Source organism: Tyto alba, unplaced genomic scaffold, assembly GCF_018691265.1.
Source record: "Tyto alba isolate M040663 unplaced genomic scaffold, T.alba_DEE_v4.0 Super-Scaffold_5, whole genome shotgun sequence".
Taxonomy (NCBI): Eukaryota; Metazoa; Chordata; class Aves; order Strigiformes; family Tytonidae; genus Tyto; species Tyto alba.
Genome location: NW_024881326.1, coordinates 9,343,028 through 9,357,053, shown reverse-complemented (window position 1 = coordinate 9,357,053; position 14,026 = coordinate 9,343,028). Strand labels below are relative to the sequence as shown.

General features: G+C 38.3%; 1 protein-coding gene across 4 annotated transcripts in view; it reads left to right on the top strand.

Moving 5' to 3' along the window:
- Positions 1–14,026, top strand: part of AFF2 (AF4/FMR2 family member 2) — a 349,249-nt gene that overhangs the window by 311,558 nt on the left and 23,665 nt on the right. For all 4 annotated transcript variants that reach the window (XM_042807366.1, XM_042807365.1, XM_042807364.1 and 1 more), the window contains 6 exons: positions 3,503–3,737; positions 5,651–5,790; positions 6,342–6,405; positions 9,829–9,965; positions 13,341–13,412; positions 13,770–13,863. In XM_042807366.1, coding sequence (XP_042663300.1) covers positions 3,503–3,737; positions 5,651–5,790; positions 6,342–6,405; positions 9,829–9,965; positions 13,341–13,412; positions 13,770–13,863 — 742 coding nt within the window. The remainder of the gene's footprint in view (positions 1–3,502; positions 3,738–5,650; positions 5,791–6,341; positions 6,406–9,828; positions 9,966–13,340; positions 13,413–13,769; positions 13,864–14,026) is intronic.

Below are 14,026 nucleotides of genomic sequence, written 5' to 3'. Positions count from 1 at the left end.
ATTTGGCAGTTTGTAACAAGGCAGAGTTATTTGCTGATGCGAACTATGAGTCTGATTTTGAAACTAGACTCATACCAGTGAAACATGCCTGTTGTTTAACAGGCATGCTAGAAGTCTGTCCAAGGCAAGCATTTCAGCCTGTTTTTCAAGATTTCCTGTTCCCTTTTGTTTGACCTTTAGTTAAAGATGCACCTGTACTTCACAACATATATTAGCCGCTCCCTTGGGTAGTCACAACAGCATTCACTGGGGTTCGTTCACGGCAGAGGCAGCCTTCTACATCTATGACAACGACTTCAGCTTCATTCAGTTGCTGCCATATGGTCCAAGCTAATGTGGGAGTGACCTTTCCTTGCTAACCCCCTGCAGAAAATCAGATACACCGTCAGTGTGCAGCATTTCATTGTGGACAGGGAGAGTAGAGGCAGAGGGAAGCCAAGTGATTGGTATAGACAATGGCTTTGTCTCACTAATAGGCCAGAGGTACCACAGCATACCACAAGGAATGGATAAAGAAAGGGCAAAGAAAGGCAGCTTAAAATGTGAGAGTAGATGGAAATTCTCTCCTTCACACACTGACCTCTTGTTGCCAGCTTGCTTGCTTTCTGCCCTAAAAGAAACAAGGCTGGGAAAAAAAAAAAGCAGATGGGGAACCTTCTTGTTCCTTGATAATTGGCCTTTTCAGACACAAAGATTAAACCCTGCAGCCACAAGACCATCAGTTCTGCTTGTATTTTTTTCTTGCAATTTTATTGTGTTTCTCCGTAGATTTTAAATATAGTTTAACTAACAATCATGTCAGCAAATTAAACCATTGAGTCTCGGTAATTATTGTAATAAATTCATTCAAAATTAGTGATTGCTGCAATCAAAGACCAGTTTCTTAGCCCATTAACAGCCCAAAGCAAAGTGACAATCTGGTTAACTGCTGGTAACAACCTATTTCATGGAGGTTATTTTTAACATAAGTGCTTTGGCATAAATCTGAGGGAGGTAACATTGCTAAATAAATTATCAGCTTAATTCCAGTGAAAACTCATAGGATTAAGTGGGCAATAGGGAAAAAAAATAAAACAAACCAACCAGAATTATAACCGTATTGTTTTGTTTTGTTTTGTTTTTTTTATTCCAGTTATGTAGAAAAAAAAATATCCTCAAGTGCATTTTCCTTTGTGGTTAAGTCTTTCAACCCACAGAATAAGTTGTGTGCCAGAACTGAGTAGCTGCGCCTATATCTTGGTTTGCCCTGTCTTATATTTAAGCCCAAAGATGAAGCTAACTGGTGAAGTTTTAAGTAGTGAAGTTTTAACCATGGTACCCACAGCCACCTTCTTGTACTACTACTCTCTTAATCCCTCCAGCTCTGTGTAGCAGCTGAGGAATGTTGCTTTGATTACTTGACATGTGCCTTAAATTTCCCCATGCAACAGTAGACTCTGTGCAAGCAACAGAGTCCTGCATTAGCCTTGGAAATAGCCACGGATCTGCCGAGGAACCTCACTAGTGGTGCAGGATCAGATCCTAAAGGGGACTTGGCCAATGGCTCACATTCTGTTTTCCTTCAGATGCTTTTGAAAGATCTGCTGACTTGGTTGCTCTTCCCTTTGCAAAGCTATATCAGGGAGAAAGAGCTCCACACACCTCCATGCAGAGGAGCATGGAGAACCACTTCACTCTGTGCTCCCACTTACATATGCATATTCAGGATTGCCTGTGTGGGGGACAGGTTTGGGAGGCAGAGGATTTGGATTCTGCTCCTGGGTATTTCATTAATTGTGTCTGATTTGCCTCTGTACAATCCAATAACACATGCAGACTTTCTTGGGGCAGTGCTTATCCTCCTTTGAAAAACTTTCCTCTGGAAATAATTCAGAGTATTATTATGCTATAGCTATGGTAACTTGTCTGAGTTCCAAAATGCCCTTTGGGGGTAAGAAAGCTAACAGATAGGGCTTTGAGTGAGAACTTTTTGGAGGACGTATTGCAGAACTACATGTGCATAAAATCAGTCTCCTCGAAGAACTGCCAGTCTCTTCCAACCTGGATGCTTTCCTTTGATCTTCAGACCCATGTGTTTTCTAAGCAAGACAGCATCCATGAGTCCTACTGTAAGGCAATGTGAATTCTGTGTTTGTTTTATTTCTTCAGTCTGAAGTTCTTTAATATAGGAGTTTTAAATAAGATATTTTAAACTCTGCTTCAGTCAAATTAAAATAGTTTTGAGTAGAAGAGCTATAAAACCTGAAATATGGGGAATTTGCTTGATTTCACTCTGTGATTTCACAGATAGGCTGAAATATTTTTGTATCACCAAAGGCCCTAAGTAGGGGAATGATCAAAACAGGTGTCGATATTGATACTGATGGTGAAACTGCAAAAGAGGCCAGACTTGAATGAGAAAATGCACCAGAATGAGGAAACCTGGGTTGCTTTCTCCTCATTTCATGGTTGCTTTAAGGCGAAGCAGGTCTATAATACCTGACACTGACTGAAAGTGACTGGGAACAAAATATAAATTCTTGTTGACTTAATTTGTTATTGAAATTTTAGTCAATAATCATGCAAAGCAAATGATCACGTAGTGCAATATTAGATGTCTAACAAAAGATTAAAATTCAGGTTATTTTCATTGACTGAACTGGGACAGCAGCTAAAATAAAAATCTATGAGTAGATTAACATGTTAAACTGTCACTGGGGTGCTGGGGTTTGTTTTTTCTTTTTTGATGGATTTGAGGGGAGAAAGGTCTAGCAGGTTTCTTTGGTTTTACTGTGTATCACAGCTGCCATTTCTAGCCAGCTAACAATTTCTGTACATAAAACAGACAATAGATTATCATATTACTTGAGCTTTCATGTCAAAACCACATTCATTTTCTGAATCACGTTCAATTCATCAACCAATATTTGCTCAAGGGCTTTTGCCAGCTACAATGTATCATTTTAATATAGTGTTGAACATTGGTTTTATTCTAGAGGTCAAATAATTATTATCTTGTTATTGTTATGGTCAATCATTTTTGTAGTTGTTTTAAATTATTTTTTTGGTTCACATGCCATGTGTTATTACATTTTTTTGCAAAGGTTGCTTACGTGGGCCCTAATCTACCTCTTAAAAAGATATGTAATGTTAAACACAGTCATACTTGGTGTCAAAGGAACTAACCCCATGCCTAAGAGTTTCCAGCACTTCGCTGAGTCAGAACCTCTATGACCTCTCAAATGAAGACTGACTCAAATTAGCATTTAAATTGAGTGCAGTTTGTACTAATGCACTGGAAATTGTCCTCCAAAGCAGGAGGTTTCCGCAGCCATCGAAAAGGCAGAGGTAGCTCTTCTGTTTTCACTGCCTGTCCCCATTTTGACTTGGCTCCTAGGGCACGAGGATTGCAGGACATATTTGAAGGTAGAGCTGGCTTCTCAGTAAATAAAAGCTAGAGCTTTGTGCTATGGAGGATTAACCAAGCTTTTCGAAGTGCAACTGGTTCTTATCTGTGTCCCAGGAGCAGCAGTAGCTCGGTGAAGAAGGTGACAAAGAAAAGAGAAGAGAAGCTGTTCCCTCCTCCACTATCCCCCCTCTTGGACGAGCCTGTGCACCGGCGGCACAGCAGTGACAACAGCTCCTTCAGCCAGGAGACCAACATCACAAACACCTCTCAGACAAGCAGCTCTTCCTCCTCAGTTTCTAAACACAGAAAGAATGAAAATAAATCCTCTTCTAACCCCAAAGGAATCTGTGTAAGTAACCAACCTCAGTTGGTGGAATTGGACAAGATAAAATAAAATTAGTTTTGTTCTGTTTGTTTGGGTTTTTTTTCCGTATCTATTTTTAAATGCTTATGTAGTCTCACTCAAGAGCTGTGAGGAGTGGATCTTTGCAGAGCTGGGCATAAGCAACTCTTGCAAGTTCCATTTTTAGGTCAGCATTAGGCATCTACTTGGTGTTGTATATTCTTCTCTGAAACACCGGTCCCAGCGCCTCAGAGGAGAGCCTTTGCAGCCACCAAGTAGCCCCTTAGCTCTGTAGCTACAATACACATATTTTGAAAATAAAACTTCAAGAATTTTGGTATCTATCACCTGAATAATTACCTCAAATTCTCAGCCAGAATTAAGCACTGTAGTTATACTGAATATTGTGGCCTAAACAAAATAGACAATAAAAATCTAATGAAAAGCCACTTGTCCGTAGCATGTTCAACATGGAAATATCTCCTCTCAGGTTTGCAGGCTTCCAGTAGTAAGGTTTATTTACACCTAATCTCCATGAATCAGGTAGCTTTAAGATACTACTTAAATAGGCAGGGTTTTTTCCCCAAAAAAAACCCATCGTTCTGTTAGGGCCATGTCCCCGTCAAAGGTTTTCACAAAGACAATTCTTGCTTGCTTGCTTTTCATCAGATTCAGATTTTTTTTACTGAAAATACATGAAAAAGAGCCAAAACTAGAAGCTGCATAGCAAATTCACTAAAAATAAGTAAAATTTCACATCAGTTTGTCATCCTCTTCTAGGTTAAAGAGGGAAACTTCAGGTTTTTGGCCCATTTTAGAAAACAGTCCTCCCTCTAGAGTTCCAAACATATCATTTAGTATCAAACTGTATCTTAGTATCACTGTCAAAATTAAAAGACAAGAAAAAAAATCTGTGACAGAAAAGGACATGCATAGCTCCATTTTTCACAGTTCACTGCTTTGTAAGAGGTTGTTAGCCTGCATTGTAATAGTAAAACTCACAAGTTGCATTGGATCATAGGTGACAAATCACTTCACCTTATTCATTCATCCCTGTTGCTTTCTGATATCATTGTGTCACTTCAAGCTGCGAGAGTAATACACATGCCTTCAACTGAAATCAATGCCAAAATGAACTGCATATGTCAGCAAATAAACAGTGCTATGTAAACAGCAGGGCCACTTCCTCTCACTCCCAGCATTTCTAATCAGATTTATCCGTGGTTTATCTGTTATCCTCATACATGAAATATTTGTCTTCTAAAATATGTTAGACTTCTTTCCCTAGTTCGTTGGTTCATCTGTAATTTAGTTTATCTGGTTGTGGACCTAGCTTGCAAGTTGCAATTGCCTGATTTAAATGCTTCTAGTTTTAAACAAGGCAAAGTCACAACTCCCAACTTCTGCATTCCATTCTTCTCTTTGTTCTGTGTAGCAAGGGTGAGGAAACTGTTCCTTGCTGAAATCTAAGCAGACTTTTCAAACACCTTACAGTTATCTAATAATAATATAGGGAAAAAAGTTACATTAGTGTGATACACTTTGAATGAAGTTGAGTTTACATCCAGCCCTTCGGCATCAGATTTCCCCACCCTTGCTTTAGCCAGTTTCTCTAGTCAGTAACACTGTGATATCCAGGCTGACTTCACATAAGAGTGTAAGTTAACGAGTTCAGGTGAGGGGTCAGAGGTAGAGTCATATTGCCTAATTAATCTAATAGGCTTATGTTATAAAGGATGGAGGTGTGGTTTTGTGAGGTAACCTGGATGTAGCTGGGGATATATGATTGCCACTTTGTGCCTTAGCTGTCTGTTTGTTTGGGAGATTTTTTGTGGGGCAGATATGAGCACTTATGTTGTTGGAACTATCTTGGAATTCTTTGAACTATGAAGAGTTAATAACAGTCATTTTTTTTCTAGGAGGAAGAATCTCACAATACACCAACAGCCAACACTCTTCTTGACACCAGCCATCTAGAAACAGACATCTGGTCTGCAATGCCAACACTTTCCAATGGGAATTCTGAGCCCAGAAGACCCAAAATAACATTTGATGATGCGTAAGTATTATTGGATCTCTCTGCTAGCTGCATGTTAGGTAGTTGGGATTTTCATGCAAGCAGAGCTCCCAGTGAAAGAGAGTATCTTTGATTATAATGCTAACATTGGGCACCCGTGTGGATAGTGCTGCACACGCAGTTTTAATCTTTACAAATGAACTGTTGTCACTGATTAATGAAGACTCTGTTGATAAATGTTTTCAGATCATGAATGTTAGTTCACAGTAATTCTTCTTCATTTTTTTATTTTAGCTCCTCTAATGGAAACTTCTTATACTTAATTAGTTTAAAATATTTTTCCTTTTCCTCTATTCAGCACACATTAATGGGTCCTTTGGGTGGCCAGTTTCTACAGCTAGTTATTTTACATTCTGGTCACCCATCATATCCTGGCATACAGCAGCTTCAAATTAATATCAGGTTAAGATTTAAAGAGATAAGTGGGTGTATATGTCAAAATCATTCTTGGAAGCAGTCAGCAATTTTCTCAAACAACGTTTGTCCGACTATATGAAAACAAAGTCTTGAAATTATTTCTTTTGTGTCTTTAGGCTTCACAATGCGGATTATTACATGCAGGAGGCTAAGAAGCTAAAGCATAAAGCAGATGCATTGGTAGGTTATCACCGGAGTTTTTTGTCTCTTTCCTCTATGGAGCTGTGTGATAAAAAAATGTACATTCTGAATGTCATCTAAAGCCTCAGAAACCAAGAGGAACCCTGCTTTTGACTAAAGTGTGCTTCAGATCGTACTCCATAAACAAACTCTCCACAAGTCAAATCCTGAACATGATTCCTAGACTTTAATAATTTGTTCCCAAGAAAAAAGAAGCTACTTGCAAGGCCTGATATCTTTTCCAAGGAGGAGCAACAGTCATGCTGTTTATGAAGGATGTAAGATGATTTCATGAAAGATAATGTGCATTTGAAATTTGTTTTCCTATTCACTTTGAGCCTAAAACAAAAGTGTTGAAATATTCCATAACAGAAAGTTAAGAAAGGCAAATCACCCTCCACCCCATTATAATGTGGTAAAACTGTTTGATATTTCCAATCCAACTGTTTAAAGTTTGCAACAATTGATTTTTAAATAATGCATTCATTTTTATTGCATGCTTTTAGGCTGGTAAATACAGCCTCAACATGCTTCTTCCCCAAAAAAATCTTGCAATGAGGTAGTTCAATGCTGGGAAAGCTTTTTAGCTTTTTAGCTCATTTTGCCCCAGATGAAATTCCAGTAAAATTGACTTAAATTAACAAAGTGTTCTGATTTTGATGAAACTACTTAATCTGACAGATTATACTCTATCACAGTTTGTTCCATCCAAGCTATTGCTAGCACTGAAGTGCCTTTTTGCTTTGTAGGTAGGGAGTTTGTTGCTGTACGTTATGTAGAATGCAGAACATCAGCTCATTTAGGCAGGCTTAGTGGAACTTGACTCCTCTATTTATTTAAACTAAAATGTCTCAAATGGAGTGTGGCCATTCACTTTGTCGAAAATCACAACTGAAAAAGAACTGAGTGATTATTCACCTCTCACTTTATTATTTGTGGGGGTTTTGCATGCATATTCTATCATTCCTCATCAGAGATTTTTGTACTTGGAAATAAGTGTTTGTCCAAAAAAAACCACCCCAGAAACAATCACATACTATGTTTTTATAAAACAAAACAAACAAATCAAAAAAAAAAAAAAAAATGGCATTCTCTCTGCTTTTGGTGACCTGAAGGAGAGCTGACACATCAAGCTCTCTGCTTCAGCTCTCCGGGACCCCTTTTGTCTTGGGGCATAGTGTTACCAAGTTTTCTGTGGGAGGTGGGTTCAGGTTTTTGGCAACCTGCTGCGTCTGTGGGTAGGTTAGCAGTCTGAATCCCAACCTGCCCATTTACAGGAGGTGGCCTGCACTGATTACTGCAGCCTGACTCAGCAGAGCATGTTCAGCCAGAGCTCTGACATCTGCACGCAGGAAAGGCTGGCAGAAGCAAACTGACAACACCTCCCACAGCTGATTGACCTTTAAAGAAAATACACATGGTTCTGGCACAGGGATGCTTGCTCCGCACTAGCAAGTATTTACAGTCTCAGGCTCCTGATGAGCTCAACATGCTATGTCAATCCACTTCCCTCCACGGCCTGATTCACTCAGAAAGTGTTGACCTGTCTCCCATCCTCTTATTTTTGACTATGCCTTGTGGAATCAGGGGTGTTTCTCAAGCAGAACTAAGAAGAGAAGGCACAGCACATCGTGCTGCTGCCTGCAGGCAGGCCTTGCCTGTCACATGCAGTTTGACACCCCGAGTGCTCTTATGGGAATGTGAGGCCGTCCGCTACAATACAACTTGTTGGCAGACATAAAAACCCATGAACAAAGTATCTGCTTTTTCTTTCCGGTATTTAGGTCTCAACTTTTTTTTTTTTTTTTTCCACCCAATACAGCTGCACACAAATTATCTCCATGTAACACACTTGCTATGCAATCCCATAGAGTTAGTTGTCCTATGGAAACAATTGCTTCTGGTTACTTGGTGCTGACATGACAAAGCACACACAGCATGGAAAGATGTGTTGCAGTGGCTAGAAAGATAATGCATGTGACCTCAAAATATGTCAGCAAATGTTAATGAGATTTGTGGCAATGCTGTTCCTGAGCTTGTACAGAAAATAGATTTCTGGTGAAGGGCAGGGCATTTTGCACCTTATGGGAGCAACCCCATGAAAACCTATCCTTGTCTGGGAAAGCAGTAAGGAATCAACTAATTTGGATGGGCTGCTGCAGTGGCAACTGACTGTACCATATGGAAGAGATCTTGGAAACCTCACTTTGTTCTCGGCTGAGCTGTGATGAGCTGGAGTAATTCCACCTACTCCACTAGAGTCAGCGTGAAGCAAAGGGCAGGATCGGATCCCATTTCTGGCTCAAACTGTATGTCTGTACTAAATCTGCTTGCAGCCAGATTCCTTTTTTTTATACCACAAAAAGTCATCTTTGGAAGACTTGAAGCAAGAAATTTGAAGAATATGCTGAGAAGTGGCCACTGGAATAGAGAGAAAACATTTAGAAATATTTACCCTTTTGTGATCATTCAGGTAATACCTATCAATTATACAAAGACTTTGTACATAATGAGTGCACAAGAGCAGAACTTGCAATTAAAGGTATGCAAAGGGAACTAGATATAAGGATTGCTTAGAAGTAGCCACAGAGGCAAATATACTGTTACCTTGGACCAATACTAAATGTTCTGCTTAGTATGTTGCTAGGATAGGCTTCCATTTTGTGAATGGAAAACATATGCAGAGACATCAAAAATATTTTGATAGAGACATACAAAGAAATTTTTAAATTATTTAAAAGTATATTGGATCTCTTATATCAAATGCCAGATCAGTAGAATTCTTACATCCAGCTATCAAAAATTGAAAATGTTAAATACTATTATAAAATACTTACTATAAAAATGTCATATATAATATTCATTACACATAAAAAAAGAAATCAGTATGTCTAAGTCAGTTTAATCACAACCATTATGAGGGCTAAAACCTTTTGCAATAAAATCCTGGTAAAATAAAATATTTAGCAGTGCTATATTTTCTCCTTTTTTTTTTTTTTTTTTCTGCTCTTTCAGTCATCACACAAGTGATGAGATTTTTTTTTGGTCAACAGTTAACACAGAATGTGATGTCTGACAAATGGCATGGCTTTGTTACTTAACCCTTGCATAGTGACACTCAAACTTAGTTCATATATCAACGAGCAGTATGGATTTGTTCAAACATGCTTAGTGGCCCTTAGTTGCCTGTGTAAATCCATGCATATCAATGGACATACATTGACTTTGTGAAGCATCTGGCCATTTACTACCTGCAAAGATTTGGTAAAAACATAGACCCTGCCTTAATTACTGTATTAATTCATTTTTAACTACCAACGTCACTTTGCTTTCATCCTAATGCTAGTGGTGCTTTGTATTATGGTCTGTCTACCTAGAAATTAAAGCTGAAGGATTTTCTTGACGGTGTCATTCCCATTTCAGCTGGAGAAGTTTGGCAAAGCAGTGAATTATGCTGATGCTGCCCTCTCCTTCATCGAGTGCGGGAACGCTATGGAGCGAGATCCATTAGAAGCTAAATCTCCATACACCATGTACTCAGAGACTGTGGAACTCATCAGGTTAATGTCCTTTCTGTGATCATTTTCATAATCTCATTTCAGTCATAATTAGAACCTGCTATGTTTTAAAAAATACCATTTCAAAGTATTAATGATTTGTCCAAGGCATCTTCATCTCAGAAGTCATCATAATTAGTTCTTGCCATTTTATTAATGTCATGGAAAATTTATAATTGATGGACACTGCTTTTATAAATTATCCCCTTTAGAGGTTATAATGTGAGTGTTATAATTTGCAATATTCATAAAATTAAAATTGAAATGTAGTGGGTGGAAGTAAAGTATAGTAATTTCACTGTTTGGCAATGACACTTGTCTTTTAAAAGGTGTAGTTTTATAATTCAAAACATTAAAGCGAGTCTATCAGGATTTCTATTATAAACCCTGTTTTTAGAGGTTTATAACTTGGCTGTTAAAAAAAAAAAAAAAAAAGCTGACACTTGACACAAAAGATCATAGCCAGAGAGGAAGCTTTCCACATGTATTATATTAAAAAAGTATATTTAATGTTAAAGGCATGTGAACCAGCTGAATTAGCTTTAATACAGTGTTGTAGACTTGTAGGCTAGAATATGGATTTTTACTTACTAATTACATTTCTGAATTATTATTTTAAAATCTGCTGCCCTTCCCTATAGTTGTTTCATAGTGTTGACTCTATAGAAATAATGGTCTCCTGAGTAACTAAGGGCTTGTTTGCTTTGTTTACACAAATTATCAAAGTGAAATCAAGCAGGATTAAATTTACCTGTAAGTCAAACAACAGGATTTTTCCTCTTCACTGTGATGCACCTCTGCTTTCCCCAGTGTATACCTGGAATATCACCATTAATGTCAGTGTAATTACTGGCAGTTTACACAAGAGAAAGAAAAGGAGGCAAATCAGGCCCTAAACATTCAGGTTTTAATATGACAAAGGTGGGTTTTTTAATGTGCAGGATTTTAACATGCCAGATTAGCTATCAGAGACTGCCAAAAATAATGCATGTTTTACATTTTGAGTAAGTAGGTTATTTGCATAATAAAATTTATCAAATCTTAAGAAGCTCTTACTCTCAGGTAAATAATATGCCTGTTAAATATTTAAAAACATGTTTTTACATTCTACACTTAATAAGAGAAAAAGAAAATCTAAAGAAATTACTCAACAAAAAAATTATGTTCACTCAACACTTGCGATCCAAGTTAAACCGTCGAGAGCAGAGGACTTAATAAAAGGAGCTGCCTACCTCTGCTCCCCTGTGCTGAAACTCCTCCTGCACTCTGACAATGGACAGTTCAGTACTTTGTGTCCTGAACTACAAAACTACAGTTGTAAGGCAGGATAAATTGTATTTAAAGAAAAACCCTTTAAAGAAGTGAGTGCTGCTTCATAGGTACCCACGTGTATTTCTATTTTTTAAGAAAACCACACAGTACCATTGAAAACATTGTTCCTCAGTCCAGCAGTCTGTCTGTTCAGAAGTGGATGGACTAAAAATCTCCTTTCGTTCGAGAGCCGCAACACATGCACCACAACTCAGAGAATAGCAGCTCTAGCAGTAGCTCACACACGGGTGGTACCTGCAGCTTCCCTCCACCCTACAGTGTTGGTGCAGGATGGAGTCAGTGAGTGCATAGCTGCATCTTGGAGTAACTAGTACTCACCAGCATACACGGCCACACTGCCTTGCTCTTCCCAGCAGCTCCCATGTCAGTATAGTCCTGCTACATGATAGGTAGACCTTGGCATGGAAGCAGCACCTGAACTGCTTTTGAATTGCTTTTTGAACTCCTTCTGGGTATGGAAGAATCTGGAGGACTTTGTTATAGTAGATTTCCGATTTCTAAATAGTTAGTCAGGTGAGATTAATTCCACCGCCTACCATCAAAGGTGGAGCTTAATTTACGAACTCTTGTAGGCATCCAGTGAGAGACTGATTTGCCCATTAAATTGCTGTCAGTGGTCAGACATGGAAAAAGGATGATTGTCCAGGTGAGCATCAGACTGGTACAGGTTCAATAAACTCCATGGACAAATATACAGTTGTGGGCTACAGTGGGTGCTGAATGTACAAACCAAGTATGCAGCTGTGCACACACACTTTCTCATTGTGTCTCCTAATGTTAACATAGATTTTTACTGTGAGATAAGAAACAGAAGGAGATTTTTCTCACGTTCACTCCTCCCTTCATCAGAAGCACCCTTTTCCCCTTTTGCATTAGCTATGTCTGCCCTGAGTATCTTCATAGACACCTATTTGTCAAAGCAAGTAGAGCATCAAAGAGACTGGGAATATAAGAGATCTGACTGTCAAAGATGTTTTAAGTTAATAGTAATGCTAAAATCCCTAACATAACACTGAAAATCCCAAAGAGGCATATATCTCTGTGTTTGATCAGATTCATTCAGTAGAACTGGAACAATACCAAAGAGCAGGTGAGATAGGACATGGAGGAAGCACATCAGGTGGTGTGCTACAGCTGTAAGCTGGGGACTGATGATGGGGGTGTTGGGAGGAAGGCAGAGCAAGAGCAGCACTGCCTGCCTGCACTCCATTACCTCCTTGTAAATGAGAACTCATCAAGACTGCCTGGATACCTTAAAACTTTCTTACGCAACGCTGAATCCTATTACTTATTCTAACACAAGTACCTGTGAAATTGCATTAGGGCTCAGAACAATGATTTTATGTGATGAATTGATTTTCAAGAGACTAAATGTATGGAATGGAGTGTGCTCAGTTAAAGGAAAAAAAAAGAAAAAAAAGATAGGAGGTAGGAATACTCAATCTTCAATCATCCAAATGCTGGACAGCAGCAATTAAATAGAGAGGGAAGACCAAGTACATAAGGGTCATAAATTAATGGTCCCAGGAATTAAAAAAGCTGTGAATATGACCTTTCCTGTATGCAGAACCATTTTCTATATAAAGTATATTAAAATCTTGGAAGAAACATTTATGAGAAGGATTTTGAAGGTATTATTCAAGTTGAAAACATTATATGTAAAATACTATTATATATTACTCTACTCTTCAGTATAGTACTCTTCAGGCCCCTATAGAGCCAAGATCTTATGCTTCTGTCCAACACGTATCACAAATGTTTGCAGGACTCAGCCCAGATGGCTGGATACAATGTCATTAATATATCCAAGAATAGTTCACCTTGTTGGCCCAGAAAATAGGTTGGTGATTTACTTTAGCCATCCAGATTTTAAGTGGTGCTTTCTGGTGAATTTTACATTGATCTCATTGTTACAGAACAATGTGACCATTAACTATTGCAGCTGGAGAAGAATATCTATGTGTGGCTGTTATTTTTCAGAGTGTCACTAGTAATCCTGGAAACATCTTAACTCTCAATTTCTTCTCTCCTCACCGTTCTGATAAGGTATGCAATGAGACTCAAGAATTTCACAGGCTCTTCTGCCACAGAAGGGGACAAGAAATTAGCAGTTTTATGGTAAGTCCCATTGCGACAATGAGAGAAGCAGCTAAAATCTTAAGGAGGACTTTAAAAGTACTGAATTGCTTAAGCAGCTTACAGAAGATCATTATTCTTGTTTTCCATTAAACTATTAAAGGATAACTAATGGATTTCTTCAGCAGCTGACTAAACATTTATTCTTCTAATTTATACTCTTATCAAGATGGGATTTTAATGCTTTTGACCACTTTTTTTTCTTTCTCCTTTTGCTTATGTTTCAAAATCTAACCTTAGAACAGAAACTGCAAAATATAGGTCAGCATTTTTTTTTTTTACAGTTTATAGGTTTCATTAAGCAATGGAATTAACATAATCCTTTCCTAATTACCACAGCTACCGATGCTTATCACTTCTCTACTTGAGAATGTTTAAACTAAAGAAGGACCATGCTATGAAGTACTCCAGATCTCTGATGGAATATTTTAAGGTAATCTTTATTCTGTTTAATTTATTGATATGAAATGAAATTCATACCAGCACTGAGAGCTCTCACGAGTATAACTGCATGACTTAAGTCCCACATTTAACCTCTCCCCTGGGAAATGCAGGCAGGATGGCTGCCAGGGACTGGGAACAGAAGTCATTTGGGG